The 18904-nt window shown below is 36.9% G+C and overlaps 1 protein-coding gene across 3 annotated transcripts in view; it reads right to left on the bottom strand.

Moving 5' to 3' along the window:
* The window catches only part of SNX16 (sorting nexin 16), a 39990-nt gene extending 21485 nt beyond the window's left edge, over window positions 1-18505 (bottom strand). The window contains exons 1-5 of one of the 3 annotated variants that reach the window (XM_028108763.2): window positions 18344-18505; window positions 16366-16613; window positions 16139-16278; window positions 7997-8083; window positions 4473-4621 (exon numbers count right to left, since the gene is read on the bottom strand). In XM_028108763.2, coding sequence (XP_027964564.1) covers window positions 4473-4621; window positions 7997-8083; window positions 16139-16278; window positions 16366-16513 — 524 coding nt within the window. In that variant the 5' untranslated portion in view covers window positions 16514-16613; window positions 18344-18505. Of the gene's footprint in view, window positions 1-4472; window positions 4622-7996; window positions 8084-16138; window positions 16614-18343 lie in introns of all 3 variants that reach the window. The other 2 variants (XM_028108772.2, XM_088023125.1) reach the window with 2 other exon arrangements.
* Between the last annotated feature and the right edge of the window lie 399 nt (window positions 18506-18904).

Raw genomic sequence — 18904 nt, 5'->3', positions numbered from 1 at the left:
ATAGAGTAAGACCTAAATAAATATTTATGGAACAGACAAAATTAATAATAAATCCTTTGATTTATTGAAATCTTAAAAATATTAAGTTTTTAATCTGTTTTCTTACTTTGTATTTTCTAAATGCATCTGAAAATAATATTATCTTAAAACTTTCAGACCAACAATCCTTAGTATCCCTTCAGTTCTTATTTCTTCTGCTTTGTTACAGTTAGAGAGGTTATCATATTAAGAGCTGCCAGTTGTGTAATGGCAAGCTCTTAGCCAACATGAATGTTAAGAAGTAAGTGTTTGAAGTGTTAAGGATATAAAAAAAGGAAAGTGAAAGGACTACAATTATAAATCTATAAAGAATATCAAATAATTACTTGGCCATGTAAAGATAGTAATTTTTCTATGCTGCCATTACAAACTCTAAAAGGATGCTAATAGGTATATCAACAGGTAATTTACAACTAATTGATGTTTTAAGTAGTGATTCTTTTTTTTCTTAAGATTTATTTATTTATTTGAGAGAGAGAGAGAGAGGGCACGAGCGTGCATGTGGCGAGGAGGGGCAGAGGAAGAGGGTGAGAGAGAGCGTCAAGCACACTCCGTGCTGAGCATGGAGCCCACAGAGGGGGGCGTGATTTCACAACCCTGAGCTAAAACCAAGAGGTGGACGCTTAACCGAATGAGCCACTCAGGCCCCCTAAATACTGATTCTTAAATGTTGTTTTAGGTTTTCATACAGATGTGTTGAGATTTTTTCTTTTTTCCTTTTTTCCTTTTCTCCCTTAGGGGAAATTCATAAATGCCTTTTGGCAATCCTAGACTTCCTAGATATCTTCTAGTTATTTGTTTATGGCTCATATTTATCTTCCTACCCAGAATTTTAATTTAGCCTTCAATGTTCTCAAATCCTACTTCCTACTTCCAGTATTGCTTGAACTGAACAAAGGACCAATCTTCCCCTTCTCTGAGTTCCTACTACTTTTATAATCCATATCATACAAAGTAGCCTTTCATAAACTTCCTTTATTTTGTTCATACAGAAGCCTAATTTCTTCCAGTGAATTTTAAGACCAATGAGTACACCCTCAGCTTCTTTCATATCCTTCTTGGGTCGACACAGAGCAAATGCTTAAGATACAGATAAATAACTCTTCTTCTCCTCCCTTTACTCAAGCTTTAAACAGAAGCTTTTTAAACTGTGAAATAAATAATGGTACCCATAACCCACAAAAAAAGATAGTGGTTACTCTAGAATAAACAAGGCATAAATACTTCATCTTGAGTTCAATTTATCTAACAGTAATCCCTAAATGTTTGATGATGCAACATGACAAAGGCAAGTAGGCAAATGTGGGGCACACTACATTCTTTCATGTAAGACTTCTTAGAACTTTCAATACTCTAGGAATGTCAAATAAAACCTTTTCTAATTTATTTGGCCAAGAAAATTTGTTTCTCTGAAACACCTATTTATGAGTTGAGCAAGACCACTACCACTGTTCTTCAGTCTTACGGGTGCCTGGGTGACTCAGCTAGCTGAGTGTACCATTCCTGGTTTTGGCTCAGGTCATGATCTCATGGGTGGTAAGATCAAGCCCCACGTCTGGCTCCGCACTCAGCAAGGGAGTCTGTTTGAAGATTCTCTCCCTCTGCCCCTCTCAGCCTCAAATAAATAAATAAATCTTTTAAAAAAAGTGTACAGTTTTAGTAACAACAGGATCTCAAATGTCCCTTGTATGCCTATCTTAGAGACAGAGATCTACTACCCATAATTTTTTAAAAAATGAGACAACACTAAGATATGCCTTCACTATTTAAAAAATCAAGATATCACAAAATCAGTTTATTAATGTGGTTTATATTACTTAATATTTCACTATATAAAAATAGAGCATAGTCATTTATAGAATAAATTTGATTTTAAGTCACCACAATATTTTTAATACTAAGACATAAAGGTTTACTGAATAAAAGAGAAGATAAAGGGGATAAGATATATATGTTGACTTTTTAGCTGTAAAAGTCTTCTTTTGGTACGGTCTAAGATATGTTCTTCAAAAGGCTCTCGCTATGATTTTAGAGTTTGTTGGTTTTTATTCCTGCTTTGTGTGTCTGAATTAACACTAGCCTTTTTTTTCTTTTTTTCTTTTGAGATGTAAAAATTTTGAAAAGTAGGGACACCTACGTTCCCCCACCTAGAACACACAATCACTAATATTTTGTCATATTTGCTTCAAACTTGTTTCTTGTAAATAATACAATAGCAAATATCCAGCCATTTGTTTAACAGGTACTCTTATTGAGCACAGACCTTGTATTAGCACTGTGTTAAGTGCTGCACACTGAATCGTGAGCTAAACAGCCAAATGACCTACAATTACATATGTACCTTACAACCCGGTAGGAGAAACACAATCAAATAATCAGAGAAATACTTACAAACTGAAATGCTGAGATTAAAGTACCAACCAGCCTTTCTCAGCTGGGATTCCATGAGAGAATCAGATGCTAAGGACAATGATTTGAGGGACTATTTTCTCAATTCCCTTAAGACTGGCACATAGCTAGTACCATCCTGGAAGTACAGGTGAGAAGTTAATTCATACATACAATGGGTGTTTCACTTAAGGCACCAGGATTTGTCTCTCAGAACCAGCTGAGAAGGACTGGTACAGATTCTATGAGAAAGAACTGAACTTTGGTGGTGGTGGTGGTAAGTGAGGGGATGGTTAGAAAAGCCCAAGGAAGTGAAGTCTTTAACTGAAATATGAAGGATATATAGGTATTAATTATCTAGGCCAGGGCTGGGCGGGATGGTAGTGTGAAACATTGTCTTTCCAGGGAACAAACACTGTCTTTCCTTTGAAGGCCCTAAGGGACAAAGGAACAAGGTGATTTTGAAGAATTAAAAGACCAATACAGCTAAGTACAGAGAACAAGGTCAGGGAGGAATAATAAAACATGAAGTTGGAAAGACAGGCAGGTAGGCAGGGACCAGAAAAAATGACTTCAACTGCATTAAAAAAGATCACTGTGGCTCCAACGGGCTACAGAAATAAGAGCAGATGAGGAAGACCAGAGGAAAACCTTCTGCAGTGATTCAGGTAAGAGATAACGGCTTAGACTAGGGTGGTGATGGCAGGAGTGGAGAAAAGTAGATTTGAGTGGAATTTAAAATATAAAGGAAGGGATAAGGGTAGAGAGGGTTGTGTGAAGGATGACTCCCAGGTTCTGGGTAAATGCTGCTGCTGAACACTGGGAAAAGTCTGGAGAGTAAGCTTTTACCTGGGTTTGATGCCACTTTGAGATATCTGAAGGAGATGTCAAGGAGGCAAATGCAGATACGAATCTGGAGTTGAGAGAAGGGGTCTAGCTTGTAGTTCCTTTCATAGAGGAAAATGAGGGGCACTGGCAGAGATCTCAAGCAGTAGCCATCAAGCTTGGGCAGCACACATTAGAAAAACAAGATGTATATGCATGGCATTTGTGTTATGTGTAACACAAGGTGATATACATTAAAATAAAAAGACTGAGAAAAAAGGGGAGAAAAAGTGAGACAGGATGGTTGCCTTGATTGTTTTCCATCTTATGTGAAAAACTGCTAAAGACAGTTATAGATATAGGTAGTTAAACAATATGCTATTGCTGCCTTGTAAATGCTGCCTTGTAACTATCAAGAGTTCAAATTTATCTGATAATGTAAATTCCAAAATCACTCAGCTGATATTAAATCATAAAGCAATTTTCTTATAAATATTTTCAGAAGCAAAAAACCGTATAGATCTTTTCTCTCCCTCTTTAATGGTTTTTATTTTCACACTTTACCCTCTATTATACATTAACCCAACTTCACAATCTTCATATTTTTGCATTACTTTGGAGAAATGTAAAAATATTACCTTCACAATTATATAATGTTATATTAACCAAAAATCTAATATGTGGGCCACTTTGTTTAAATGATTGCTAAAATACTAAATACTAAAATCAAGTTTATTCTTGGGTGGTTTGAGTATATGGTACACTGAATTTTTAACTTAAAGATTTTTTTAAAGACTTTATTTATTTATTTGAGAGAGAGAGAGAGAGAGTGCACACACAAGCAGGGGGTGGGGAGGGGAAGAGGGAGAGGGAGAAGCAGACTCCCCACTGAGCAGGGAGCCAACATGGGGCTTGATCCCAAGACTGGGAGATCATGACCTGAGCCGAAGGCAGACAGACACTTAACCAACTGAGCCATCCAGGCGCCCCTTAATTTTTTTTTACATTGAAAAATTTTTAACTTTGCTGACTTTTTAAAAGGGTTAATACAAATCAAATGCCAAATAAAATTCTTATTGATAAAAAGCAAGAAAATTCCAAGTACTACCTTATTAGAGAGGACATGTAATTATATTCCTACTTTGTATTTTTGTGCTTGAATAACTATGGTCCTATATTTGTTCTTTAGTTTAAACAAGTTGTTTCAGTTTGTTACGTACCAGTTAGCAATGTCTTTGTGAGCCACTAAATTTTGAAGAAATGCTTGTAATCCTAGTTGTCTATCTTCTAAAAAGTCAGCATTGTAATTATCTTTGAACCAGCGTTTTGGTGGAAGTGCTAATCGAAAGCCTGGAAACATCTCTTTTAACTGAAAAAGAAGAAAAAAGAAAATACAATGTTCAACTCAACATATCAATTCTATAAAATCTATCCTCTACATGGACTTGTTCATGAAATAAACTTAAAGTAATGAAATTCAGCTAAACTTTTTTTTTAAAAAGATTTTATTTATTTATTTGACAGAGACAGACACAGCAAGAGCGGGAACACAAGCAGGGGGAGTGGGAGAGGGAGAAGCAGGCTCCCTGCAGAGCAGGGAGCCCGATGCGGGGCTCGATCCCAGGACCCTGGGATCATGACCTGAGCCGAAGGCAGATGCTTAACAACTGAGCCACTCAGGCGCCCCTCATCTAAACTTTTTATATCTGAATTGTTTACTTGTTGATTTCTACCAGTTGTATATACACAGGCGTTACAGTTGCTCCATATCCTTGCCAACACCTGGCATTGTCCATCCTTGTAATGTCAGCCATTCTGGTGGGTATGTAGTAGTATTTCACTGTGGCTTTAATATGCATTTCTCTGTTGACAAATGATGTTAACTATTTCCTTATGGGCTTTTTTGGATTTGCATATCTTTGGTGAATTATCTATTCAACTCTTCTAACCCCTCCGTTTAAAAAAATTGGGTTATTTATCTTTTTATTATTAAGTTGCAAGAGTTCTTTATATATTCTGGATACAAGTCCTCTGTAAGATGTAAGTATGACAAATATTTTCCCCCAGACTGTGGTCTTTTACACACATTTTTTTGATTCTTGCCAGTAAAAGCAGGTGATGGGTAGAGCTCTTTCTGGTACCTAGAACACTGACATAGATACTTATTAATTTTGAGTGCCCAACTTGGAATATGTAGGAGATATTTACTAACTTAAATTCCTATGAACATCCTTCTTTAAAAGCTTTAGAGTTATCTAAATCTCAACTTGCCTAAGGTAAGAACTATTATAGCAATATAAAGATGAATCCAGAGAGGTAAAGAGAAGTAAACATTGAATAATAATTGAGCCCTAAAAAGAAAAGTAGCAAGTCATAAAGGATTAAATAGCTCTAAATTGAAACTGTTAGAAATTAGTCTTCATGAACAAAAATTGTAACAATTTCAAAAGTTAAGAATTCCACCTAAGTATCTGGTAACTTAATGAATTACTGTGATCTTCTTATTTAATTATTAATTATTATTTAATTTTAAGTACAGAATTATAGGTTTTTAATTCATCAGTGTAATAATAAGAAATCAGGAAAAGTAAGTAAAATTCATATTTAATGATGGAAATACATTACAAATAATACTTTATTTTGGCATACTACAAAAAGTCATCTTGATAAATACCTAAATAAAGGATAAAATAGCTTAGCATTTTATATTTTACCTTTCATTCAAATTGAGGTTTTTAGAATGGCAGAAACTTTTTGGCAGCCAGGCAACTGCAAAATCACATAAATAGGTTTCCTACCACCAAAAATGATAAGGATATACTAACTTTAGAAGTTTTGAGAGTGAAGGTGGCAGATGGCAGAAAATAGGACCAGTAAAGTTTCCTCTACTAAACACCTGTCAAAATTAGTGGGTGATTTCTGATCCAAAGACAAAATCCAAGGTTACTTAGCCTCTTAGAAACATCATAAACCACTTTCTTCTTTTGGAGAAATGCTCCTGGTTTCTAAAATACTACCACCCTCACCTGCCTCAATTGATTTCCCTCTAGCTCTGTGGATATCTCAGCTCTTTCTTTACTATATTCGTACTGCAATTTACTCAATCAATTCCCTATCAATTCCCCAAATTTAGGTTGGTTCTAATTTTTAACTATTAAAAACAAATTAAAACACAAAGAAAAGAACAGTGAATAAAACAGTGAAAAGTATCCTTAGAGCTAAATATTGTCCATATCCATGATTTCTTATATTGGATAAATCCCAGAAATGTGATTATTGTATCAAAATTATGCACAACTTTAGGAAGTTGTGTCCCCTAGGAAGATTCATATTTCCAACAATGGATAATACCACTTAAATGTCTGTTAACATGATGGGTGAAAAATAGTTTCTTAATTTTCCTTTGAGTCCTTGTGATATCAAATGTTTTCCAAATTTATTGGTCACTTATATTTCTTCTGTGGTTTGCCTTGTTCACATAATTTGTAGTATTTTCTACTTTTGGGTTTACTCTAATTTACTTTTAAGAGTTTTTAATATATTGAGGGTTTTTATTATTTTCTTTGTTTCATATGTGCAGTAAGCAGATTTCCAGACGGCCCCATGATCTTTGTCTCTGGTGTTGCTTCTGTGATTCTGTTATGTCACACATTAAAAGAGATTATGCAGACGTAATTAGGGTTACTTTTCAAATGGCCTTAAAATAGAGAGATTATCTCGGTAAGCCTGATCTTATCATGAGCCCTTTAAAAGTCTAGTTTTCCCCCTGGCTGATGGCAGAAGAGAAAGTCAGAGAGATTCAAAACACAAAAAGGACTTGACCTGCTACTGCTGACTTTGAAGGTGCAGGGGCCATGTGCAAAGACTGGACAGCACTCTATGAACTAAGAACAACCTCTGGCTGACAACCAGCAAGGAAATGGGGACCCTGGTCTTAGAACTACAAGAAACTGAACTCTGCCAACAACCTAAATGAACCCAAAAGCTGAACTTTCTCAGAGCCTCCAGAGAAGAGCCCAGTCTAGCCAACAGCTTGACTTTGACTTTAACCCTAAGTGGCAAACCCAGCTGAGCGCACCTAAATCACTAGATAAAAAACAGGTATGTTTTAGGTCACAAAGTTTGTGGTAATTTGTTAACAGCAATAGAAAACTAATACACTATGTTAGAAATATTTTTTGTTGTTCATTCCCTTATAGTCATATGATTTGGGGAATCATACACACCTTTATCAAATTCACAAGATTATATAATCATTTTATTTATTTATTTATTTTTAAAGATTTTATTTATTTATTTGACAGAGACAGAGATAGCGAGAGCAGGAACACAAGCAGGGGGAGTGGGAGAGGGAGAAGCAGGCTTCCCGCCGAGCAGGGAGCCCGATGCGGGGCTCGATCCCAGGACCCTGGGATCATGACCTGAGATGAAGGCAGACACTTAACGACTGAGCCACCCAGGTGCCCCCATATAATCATTTATATTTCTGTTAGCAGTTTTAAGATTTTCATACTTTTATACTAAAAATAATTTTTTGTTTCTAAAAAAAGGAAGTTATGTGTAAAGATGGGTCTTTAGGCTATTAAAATGAAATAAAATAGTTAATTTTCTTAGGAACTAGCAAAATTTGACTTCACTCAGATAGCTAACAAGGAGAACCCACAAATATTTAACAGTAGAACTGTCAGGAACAGATAATAATTTGAAACTGAAAAGTCCGTTTTAGATTTATTAAAGTACTTACTTTATCATTAAGTCTAGAGAAGTCAGTGTATCTTCTGAAAACTACCCAACTTTCTTCTGGGGTTTTCTTTACTAGTATTTTATATACCTATGCAGAGAGAGAGAGAGAGAGAGAGAGAGAGAGAGGTGAAAAAAAATGTATATAAAGATATTTAAAATTTCAAACCAAACCAAATATTTTTAAAACTTTTACTTGACAACCCAGGTCATAACAATTAGTATGTAAAAAATATCAGAAATCATTTGGGGCACCTGGGTGGCTCAGTCATTTAGCATCTGCCTTCAGCTCAGGTCATGATCCCAGGGTCCTGGGATTGAGCCCCACATCGGGCTCATTGCTCAGCAGGGAAGTCTGCTTCTCCCTCTCCCACTCCCCCTGCTTGTGTTCCCTCTCTTGCTGTCTCTCTCTCTCTGTCAAAAAATAAATAAAAATCTTAAAAAAAAAAAGAAATCATTTGGAACATCAAATGTACAAATAATCAATGTAGGCACCAAAAGCAAGATTTGTTTCTTTTTCTTTTCTTTTTTAAAATATTTTATTTATTTATTTGACAGAGAGAGACACAGTTGCCCTGTGGAGTTGCTCTCTAGCCACAAGTTGGCTACTGAAAACTTGAAATGTGACAAATCCTGACATGTGCTGTGAGTGTAAATACACACCAGATTTAAAAGACTGAGAACAAAAAAAAAAAGATGTAAAAATACTTCATTAAAATGGCTTTGGATTAAATAAAATATATTATTAAATATAATTTCATTTGTTCTTTTCACTTTTTTAAACATGGCTACAAGGAAATTTTAAATTACAAAGATGACTCACATTTGTGGCTCACCTAGTCTTACTGGATGCTGTAGAGAAGACTCATTGTTTAGGTACTAGATCATCCTTATTTTTCTTCCTTACAGACCTCTCTTTCAGCTTTTTTTTAAAAAAATATTTTATTTATTTATTTGACAGAGAGAGAGAGAGCGCAAGCAGGGGGAGCAGCAGAGGGAGAGGGAGAAGCAGGTTCCCCGCTGAGCAGGGATCCTGACATGGGGCTCGATCCCAGGACCCTGGGATCATGACCTGAGCCGAAGGCAGCCGCCTAACCAACTGAGCCACCCAGGACCACTGTCTTTCAGCTTTTAAGGGGGAGAATCAGCAAGGGTTAAGGATGACTCCTTTAGCTTTGAAGTAAATATAAATAATTCATCTTTGTAACATATAAAGATGAGGAAGATTATTTGGATATCCTTTAAAGTCTGCAGAAAGTCCTTATCTAAGATAATTGTAAAGGGGATACTAATGAAACATTCTTTTTAGGAGTTACTAATAGAAACAAAAGGAATAACCTGACTTCAAAACGTTTGAGTATGAATAACTGATGCATAATAAAAGTCAACTTCATATGATAATAAGGTTTATCTACCCATAATCCATATTGACTTTATTTTCCTGTTTTAAAAAATGAATCCTCCTTTCAAGTTTTTCTCCAGTGGCCCCTGAGCACTCCTATTTCTCTAGTAAAGACAAAGTACAGATTTTTGTGTTTTATCTTCTCTAGAAAGCTCTCCTATGTTTCTACTTGTGTAAGTAGTACTTTCAATGAAAAGTTTATGGACACTACTGATCATTCCCTCTTCTATGTTCTAACAGTAGTTATGGTTTCTACTCTTTACTGGAAACTTAGTATACACTACTTTGTGCTTTTTATATAGCCCTTATTATAGGATTTTTAAGTAAATTATGCAGGAGCACACACCTAATTACAGAATACATACAGAAAAGCACAAAAATCATTAGTATACAACTTGATGAATTTTCATAAAACAAACACACTCATGTAACTAGTACCAAGTACAAGAAACAAAACATTACCACTTGAAGAAGCCCACCTCATGGCTCCTTCCCAAACTGACTTATCACCCCTCCTAGTCACTTTTGTTCTTAAACACTTTTCAAAGGCTTGACACGCTAATGACAAGAACTTACCAGTCATTCCTAATATTTTATTCAGTTAAGAGCTCAATTCAAAGAAATATACCTAGAAAAAAATTATCTTACAAACCTAAGACTCCCTAACGTGTATATTCAGCTCAGACCTCTCCCCTAAACTCAACTTATATTTACATACATATACATAATACATAAGCTTGGGACACACATGCACATATATACACACACCTGACATCTCCATTTTGATGTCTACTAGACATCTCAAGCCTAGCATGTCCAAAAACAAATCCTGATCTTGCCCTCAAAACCTGCCACCGAATTAAACAGCAACCCTACTGTTCACCCAAAAACTTTGGGATCATCGTTGATTTCTCTTTATCCCACATCTAAAGGTTTTACCTTCAAAATATCCCCAGAATCTGATCACTTCTTAGGACTTCTTCCACCACCCTGTCCACACCACCATCATGTCTTCCGTGGATTACTGGAAGAACTTAATACTTCCTGTTTCCATTCCTTCCTCCACAAAATCTAGTCTTAACTCAGCAGCCAGATGAGTCTTTAAACCTTAAGTCAGATCATGTAACACTTCCTTTAAAACCTTTTCAAAGATTGCCATCTTGTGCAGAGTAAAATCTAATGGCCTTACAATGGCCTACATGCTCTACCTGATCTGTGTGTCATACTCCCTTGTCTTTACCTGTTATTTCAGTTCTTACACCTTTCCCCATGGCTGCTTCTGCTGTCAGCCACAAGGGCCTCTGCGTTGTCTCACCTGTCAGGAAGGTTCTTCCCCCAGATATTCTCGTGGCTCATTGCCTCTTAGTGCTAACATCTTTTCTGTGAGGCCATGACTGACAATGTTATTTAAATTGCAACTCCAGTTGCGGGGAAACTATCTCCCTTCACTCTTTTATTTCTCTTTATACCACTTACCACCTATGACATACCAGCATTTTAAAATGCTTACTCATCTATCATTCATTCATTTGAGTTGCTGTACCACTATTACCTAAAAGAGTGCATGACACACAATAGGTACCCCCAACATGAATTAAATGAATAAATGAATAGTAATAACTTCATACCCATTATTTACTTCTTCCTCTAAAGTGTTTTTATTTCTTTTTCAAGATTTTATTTATTTATTTGAGAGAAAGAGAATGAGAGATAGAGAGCACGAGTGGGAAGAGGGTCAGAGGGAGAAGCAGACTTCCCGCTGAACAGGGAGCCCAATGTGGGACTCGATCCCGGGACTCCAGGATCATGACCTGAGCCGAAGGCAGTCGCTTAACCAAATGAGCCACCCAGGCGCCCCCTCTAAAGTGTTTTTAAAGACTTTATGTATAGCTGCCTTAAATTTGCCTATGAACTTGTATTTTCACACACATCATTTCAATGAATGCTCATCCAGCATAAGGTAGGTCAATGTAAGAAAATGGGCCACCAGTTTATCATAATTTCCAAAAAAAGTCAGGTCCATGCAAATTTCCCATCACATCATCAGTCTTATGATAATTTAACTCTAAAGATGTCTCTCTTCATAAATTATCTCAGTTGTACATAGATGCTAAAAATCATCAACAAAATATTAACAAATTGCATTAAACAACACATTGTAAGGATCATTCACTATAATCAAGTGAGATTTATTCTGGGGATGCAAGAATGGTTCAACATTTGCAAATCAGTGTGATATAGCACATCAACAACATGAAGGATAAAAATCATATGATCACTTCAATAGATGCAGAAAAAGCATCTGACAAAATTCAACATCTATTCATGATAAAAATTCTCAACAGAAAAGGTTTAGAAAAAAACATGCCTCAACATAATAAAGCCCATATCTGAAAAACCCAGAGCTAACATCATACTTAATGGTGAAAAACAGAGCTAAGATCAGGAACAAGACAAGAATGTCCACTCTTGTCACTTTAATTCAACAAAGTACTAGAAGTGCTAGCCACAGCAATCAGAGAAAAAGAAACAATGGTAAGGAAGAAGTTAAATTGTCACTATTTGCAGATGAAATGATACAGTATGCAGAAAACCTTAAAGATTCCACCAAAAAACTACTAGAAGTAATAAATCCTGTAAAGTTGCAGGATACAATATTAAATACACAGAAATTGGTTGGGTTTTTTTTTTTTTTTGGTTGTGTTTCTATATACTAATAACAAAGTAGCAGAAAGAGAAATTAAGAAAACAATTCTATTTACAATTGTGCCGAACAGAATAAAATACCTAGAAATAAGAAGTTAAAGACTTGAATTTTGAAAACTATAAAACACTGATGAAAGAAATTAAAGACAACACAAATAAATGGAAAGATATTCCATGCTCATGAATTGAAAGAATTAATGGTGTTAAAATGTCCATACTACCTAAAGCTATCTACAGATTCAGTGCAATCCCTATCAAAATACCAATAGCATTTTCCACAGAACTAGACCAAATAATCCTAAAATTTGTTTAGAATCACAAAAGACTCTGCATGGTCAAAGCACTTTGAGAAAGAACAAAACTGGAGGTATCACAATTCCAGATTTCAAGATATACTACAAAGCTGTACTAATCAAAACAAATAGTACTGGCACAAAAATAGACACATAAACCAATAGAACAGAATAGAGAGCCCAGAAATAAACCCATGCTTATACAGTCAATTAATCTATGACAAAGGAGGCAAGAATATACAATGGGAAAAAGATAGTCTCTTCAATAAATGGTGCTTGGAAAACTGGACAGCAACATGTCAAAGAAAGAAACTGTATCACTCTCTAAGACCTTACACAAAAATAAACTCAGAACGGATTAAAGCCCTAAATGTGAGACCTGAACCCATAAAAAAAGAGAACACATGCAGTAATTTTTCTGACATCAGCCTTAGCAACATTTTTCTAGATATGTCTCTTGAGGCAGGGGAAATAAAAGCTAAAACAAACTACTGGGACTACATAAAAATAAGAAACTTTTGCAAAGCAAAGGAAACCATGAAAAAAAAACCTAAAAAACAACCTACTGAATGAGAGAAGATATTTGCAAATGATGTATCTGATAAGGGGTTAATATCCAAAATATATAAAGATCCACACCAAGAAAACCCACAAATAATCCAATTAAAAATGGGCAGAGGACCTGAATAGACATTTTTTCCAAAGAAGACACACAGATGGCCAACAGACAAAAGAAAAGATGATCAACATCACTAATCATCAGGGAGATGCAAATCAAAACCAGAATGAGATAGCATTTTATATCTGTCAGAGTGGCTAAAATAAAAAAAGATAAGGAATAACAAGTGTTACCAAAGATGTGGAGAAAAAGCAACCCTATACACTGTTGGTGGGAATGTAAATTTGATGCATCCACTGAGGAAAACAGTATGAAGTTTCCTCAAAAAATTAAAAATAGAAAAAAATAGAAAAAAAAAATAAAAAAATTAAAAATAGAATTACCATATGATCCAGTCATTCCACTTCTGGGTATTTACCCAAAGAAAATGAACACACTAATTCAAAAAGGTATTTGCACCCCTAGGTTTCCTGCAGCATTATTTACAATAGCCAAGATATGGATGTAACCTAAGTGTCCACTGATAGATGAATGGATAAAGAAAATGTGGTGTGGGTACACACATACACACACATACACACTGGAATATCATGCAGCCACAAAAAAGGATGAGATCTTGCCATCTGCAACAACATGAATAAACCTAGAGGGTATAATGTAAGTGAAATAAGTCAGAGTGAGAAAGACAAATACCGTATGATTTTACTCATATGTGGAATCTAAAAAACAAAACAAATAAACAAAAAGCAGAATCAGATCTGTAAATACAGAGAACAAACTGGTGACTGTCAGAGGAAGGGGGTAGGGGAAAGTGCAAAATGGGTGAAGGGGAGTGGGAGATACAGGACTTCAGTTATGGATGAATAAGTCATAGGGAAAAAAGGTACAGCAGAGCAAAAATAGTCAGTGCTACTGCAATAGTGTTATGTGGTGACAAAGGGTAGCGACACCTACAGTGAGCATAGCATAATGTATAGAGAAGGGGAATCACTATGTTGTATACCTGTAACATTGTGTGTCAAATATACTCAGATAAAAAACTTTTTAAAAATTAAACATTTCCCTAAAGACAACAAAAATTATCTCAACAATTGTTTTCTCAGAGGTCCTTCTATACTGCTTGTAGGCTTACAGCATGAAATATTGAACTAAACATAAAAACTTTACATCAAGAAAATCCAAGAGGAAGAACAAACTATTTCAATTATAAGTGTATTTAGCAAGGTCTCTGGATACATAAACACACATTGATACATAAGACCAAAATATATAAACTAGCAATGAATAAACAGAAAACAGAACAAAGTATCAAGAACATCAAACAACATACATACTTGGAAATAAATCTAACTAGAGGGCGCCTGGCTGGCTCAGTTAGTAGAGTATGTGACTCTTAATCTCAGGGTCATGAGTTCAAGCCCCACATTGGGTATAGAGATTACTTAACAAAAAACAAAAAACCTCTAACAAAAAACCTAAGACCTCCGCTCTGAGAACTACAAAAGGACGTTAAAGACTTCAGTAAATGGATTAGGTTTAGATTCAGAGACTCAGCATTGTAAAAATGTCAGATCTCTTTAGATCAGTCTATAGAGTCAATATAATCCCAGAACAAAGAGTCAAGGATAGCCAAGACAATTCTGAAGAACAACAAAGCTAGATTACTTAAACTAACAGGTATCAAGGCCTCTCATAATGCATTAGTAATTAAAGACAATGTGGAATTGGCAAATGAGGGAAAAATGGAACACAGAAACAAACCCATATATTTAAATGGTTGCCTGATTTATGACATAGGCAACAGTGCAAATGTAGAGAGAGTGTTTTTTTCAATAAAAGCCTGATTACTTGATCCCATATGGAGGCAAAAAAAGTATCTTGACCCTTGTTTCACACCATGGACAAAAATCAATTCCAGTGAGTTTACAGATCTAAATGTGGAAGGTCCAACAAGAAAGCTTTTAGAAGAAAACATAGGACAACATCTTTGTAAGCTGGGAGTAATTTTAAAAAGTGCTGACCATAAAAGAAAAATTAATAAATTGGACTATATTAAAACTATAAATTTTTGTTTATCTTATGCATCATTAAGTGAAAAGGCAAGCCACAGGGATTATCATACATTGTGACTATTATCAAAGAGATAATGTTAGAGTCACAATGTAAGCTCTAACACAGAATTTGTCCAAAATGCATAGAAAATTATAAATCAAAGTGGGAAAAACTCTTCCAAAGAAAAATGAATAAAGGTCTTGAACAGACACTTCACAAAAGAGAATATCCAATGGCCCAAAAAGTCTTCAATTTAATTAGTCAATAAAAATGCAAATGAAGACCACAATGTGATATGACTCTCCCCACCGGGATAGAAAATAATAGTTGAAAAAGATGAAAAAATACCACATGTTGGGCAGGTGTGGTGACTGGAACACTCATACACTGCTTAAAGGAGTATAAACTAGTACAACTACTCTGACACATTGTTCGTATCTTTTAAAGCTAGGTATATGATCCAGCAATTTTACTCCTAGGCAGATGTAAAACAGAAATGTGTTAATGTGTTTAATGAGTGATAAATACTAAAAAGTTCATAGCAGTAGCATTTGTAAGAGCCCAAACTAGAAGTTATCCATATGTTCTTCAACAGTACAATAGATAAATTGTAGTATATTCACATAGAGGAATACTATCAGTAATAAAAATGAGCTACCTACAATCACATGCAAGATTAAGGATGGATCTTACAAACACAATGCTGGAGACCATAACCAAGAGTACATATTCTGTAATTCCATTTGCATAAAGTAGAAAAATAGGCAAAATTAATGCAGGCTATCAGGAGAGTGGGTATTGACTGACAGAGAGCATGGTGGGGGGCTGCTGTTTGGATGCTGGTAATGTTCTGTTTCTTGATCTGTGTGCTAGTTTCACAGATGTGTCTGGTTTGTAAAAATTCATTCAAGTAAAATGAAGTTTACTATAGCATGACAGAATTTACAGGTGTAAAAACTACTCGAATTTTATGTTCAAGAAATTATAAGACAGGTAACAATTTAACTCATATATAGAACACAGGTTAGTCAATTTTTCACTTTCTACTGATGTACAGCAGAAGTCAATACTCACAGTAAATTTAGCTCTTTCTTCCATCACTTCATAACCTAGTATAGTAGGTGTAGAAGGTCTATCTTCCAAATATACTGTTTCAGGATTTTGTTCTTCACTTTCTCTTGGTCTAGCAGAATACTCAATGGAAGAATCTGCACCTGTAAATTTAGTCCTAATAAGGGGACTGCTACACACAGATGAAGTACTATCCATTTGATCGGGTACACTTGTCTGTTTAAAATTACCCATATTTGAGTCCTCTAACTGGCCTCTGGAAGAGTTTGAGCTTGTTGAGATACTCCCAAAAGAAGAGCTTCTTTGGTTTCTGTTGGTTGCAAAACTGGAAGCAGAGTTCCCTATGGGCATAGGAACTGGGACATAAGGAGTTGCCATCTTCTTTTGGCCTTTGCAAAAAACCTGCACAATGCTGAGTCCAAACACTCAGAGAACAACTAATATGAAATCCATTATTTTCTTCTTAGGAATTCACTATCTAAAAACGAGAAGAACATATTGAAAGGTTAGTCTTTAATTTGGAGTATTATCCAAAAAAACCTCAGAATGTTCACATCCATTTCTTTTGATTTTGTGACACTCCATTACTTCATTTGGAATGAACACACACCTCAAACCTCTTCATTTAATCCCAAGATATCATCTCTAAGGATTCCCATTTGCAAGGTAAAGAGAGCAGAATTACTCCACACTCTTTTTCTTGACCTTCATATTACATGTCATCCTTTTTAATCTTCACTTTCTTTCCTTGTGATAGATTTCTGTAATGTTCATTTTAATCTGATATCATCTATACATTAGAGTTGGGAACAGGAAGTGTGGTAAAGACTTTCTGAAGCTTTATTGTCTACTTAGGGTCCTGACAGCTCCCCATACAGTACAAGGAGGGAAGGAGGGGAGAAAAGAAAGGGAGAATTATTCACATTTCCTTTTAATTAGTGAAACTCTAAAGAATTACCCAGAGTAGTAACAGTGAACCACAAGCTTAGATGCTACAAGGTAAATATCAATTGTTCTTAAGGTAAGTTTATTAAACCCAGGATCAAATGTATTTGAAAAAAAGTGGTCAAATTAAATTAATCAAGTAAGACCCAAACTTACATCCAACAAGATGAAATGATTGAAAGTTAAAATGTTCTTCATAGTTTCCAGATCATCAGTAATGCTACTATGCCAGAAACTGAGGGAACTTAACAAATCCTTATCACTCATACCCAGTAATCCCTGTTGTCAAAAGGACTGGTTTATCTTGTCTCAGAATCTCATAGTTATACAATGAAGAAAAGGTTTACCACCAAGTTGTTAAATAATAAACTAAGAAATTGTAATAACTACAGAGTTGTGAAATGACACATAACAAGGGGGGGCCTGCCTATCTTAACTACATCTAGGCAACTCTGCTGGTGAGAAAGGTAGGCACAGAGCCGCCCGGACTTGGAAAGATGCTGAAGTAAGATTTTTTTAATCCAGCACGTGGCTCTGGGCAACCTTCCTCATCATCAAAGATTCAAGAAACTTGAACTGCTGATTCACTGCTCCTCGGCTCTGCTTGATGGCCTCCCCCCAAAAGAAGTAAATAAAAGTCTGAAATCTTATCCTTTTCAAGGCCTGTGGGATAGCCCTGCCCTTGCCACCCAACTACCTGAGGCCCCAGGGCTGGGGAGAGAGGACGCGTATCAATACAATCACTGACGTGCAAAGCAGTGAGCGCTACCCAAACTTTTAAGAAAATGTATTGGGATCATTAATAGCGTCTTCACTTTTGCCTTAGCATGGAGATGCTCCAAGGACTAACATCTTCGTCCTACACTGGAAAAGCTCGGTCAGGTGAGGTGGCCCGAGCCTGAGCAACGCGGTAGGAGAGAGAAGTGGGTGGGCGAGAGAAAAGTGGAGAAACCCAGGCGCAGCTCGACCCTAGGAGCGCCTGGTCGGTGTCAGAGCAGTCCACGGGTCTTCGGCTCAGTGGACGGGGAGACCCTCTGCTCCCGGGGCTCCCAGGAGCCCCAAGACGGAGCCACCTCCGCCGCCCGGTGCGAGGCCAGCGCCTCCCACACGCTCGGCGGAGTCTGCGGTGGCCTGAGGATGGCCCGGAGGCTCCCGCGGGGCCCCTCCACCCTCCGGTGGAGTCCGCCCGCCGCCCGCCAGCCACGGGGGTGCAGGTGTCACTCGCATGAGCGCCCAGAACAGCGCCCGCTGCCTTGTCCCTACCTCAGCCCACTCCGCGATTCCGTTTGAGCGCACTTCCCTGTGACGGTTAAATCCGACCCTCCTTAACTGCAGCTTTTCCTCTCCACCCACAGGACCAAGAAGTCTCACGTGACTTTCCGCCCCCAAAGCAGCGGCTCCCAGCCTCAGCCGGGTTCAACCCTGGCTGTCCGGCCCCGGATCCTAGCGAGGTGGAGGGTGGGGCCAAGCCCGGCCGCCTCTCCCGGAAGTGACGTCACGCAAGGGCGATTTTTTTTTTTTTTTTTTTCTTTTTATCTTCCCTCCCCGCTCGATAACCCCCCAACCCCAGAGGCGCGGACTGGAGTTGTCCCGACAGGGCTCTTTGGGAGCCGGGTTGGGCCTTGTTTTGTGGTGAGAATTCTACCTTCTCTGCCCTAGCTTTATTTTTATAAACTAACTGAGAAATGGGGGTTTATTTTTATAAACTAACTGAGAAACCTCCCAGTTTGTCGCACAGGTGATCAGATTACAGTTCCTAGGAAGAACTACGGGCAGCACTGGTCCAGGCTCTGCTTTGCATCATGGGACTTGTAGTCATCACTA

This window comes from Eumetopias jubatus, unplaced genomic scaffold, assembly GCF_037043125.1.
Source record: "Eumetopias jubatus isolate StellerSeaLion01/CBP00866 unplaced genomic scaffold, mEumJub1_p1.0 scaffold_4, whole genome shotgun sequence".
NCBI lineage: Eukaryota > Metazoa > Chordata > Mammalia > Carnivora > Otariidae > Eumetopias > Eumetopias jubatus.
This window is presented reverse-complemented; position numbering and strand designations above follow the sequence as displayed.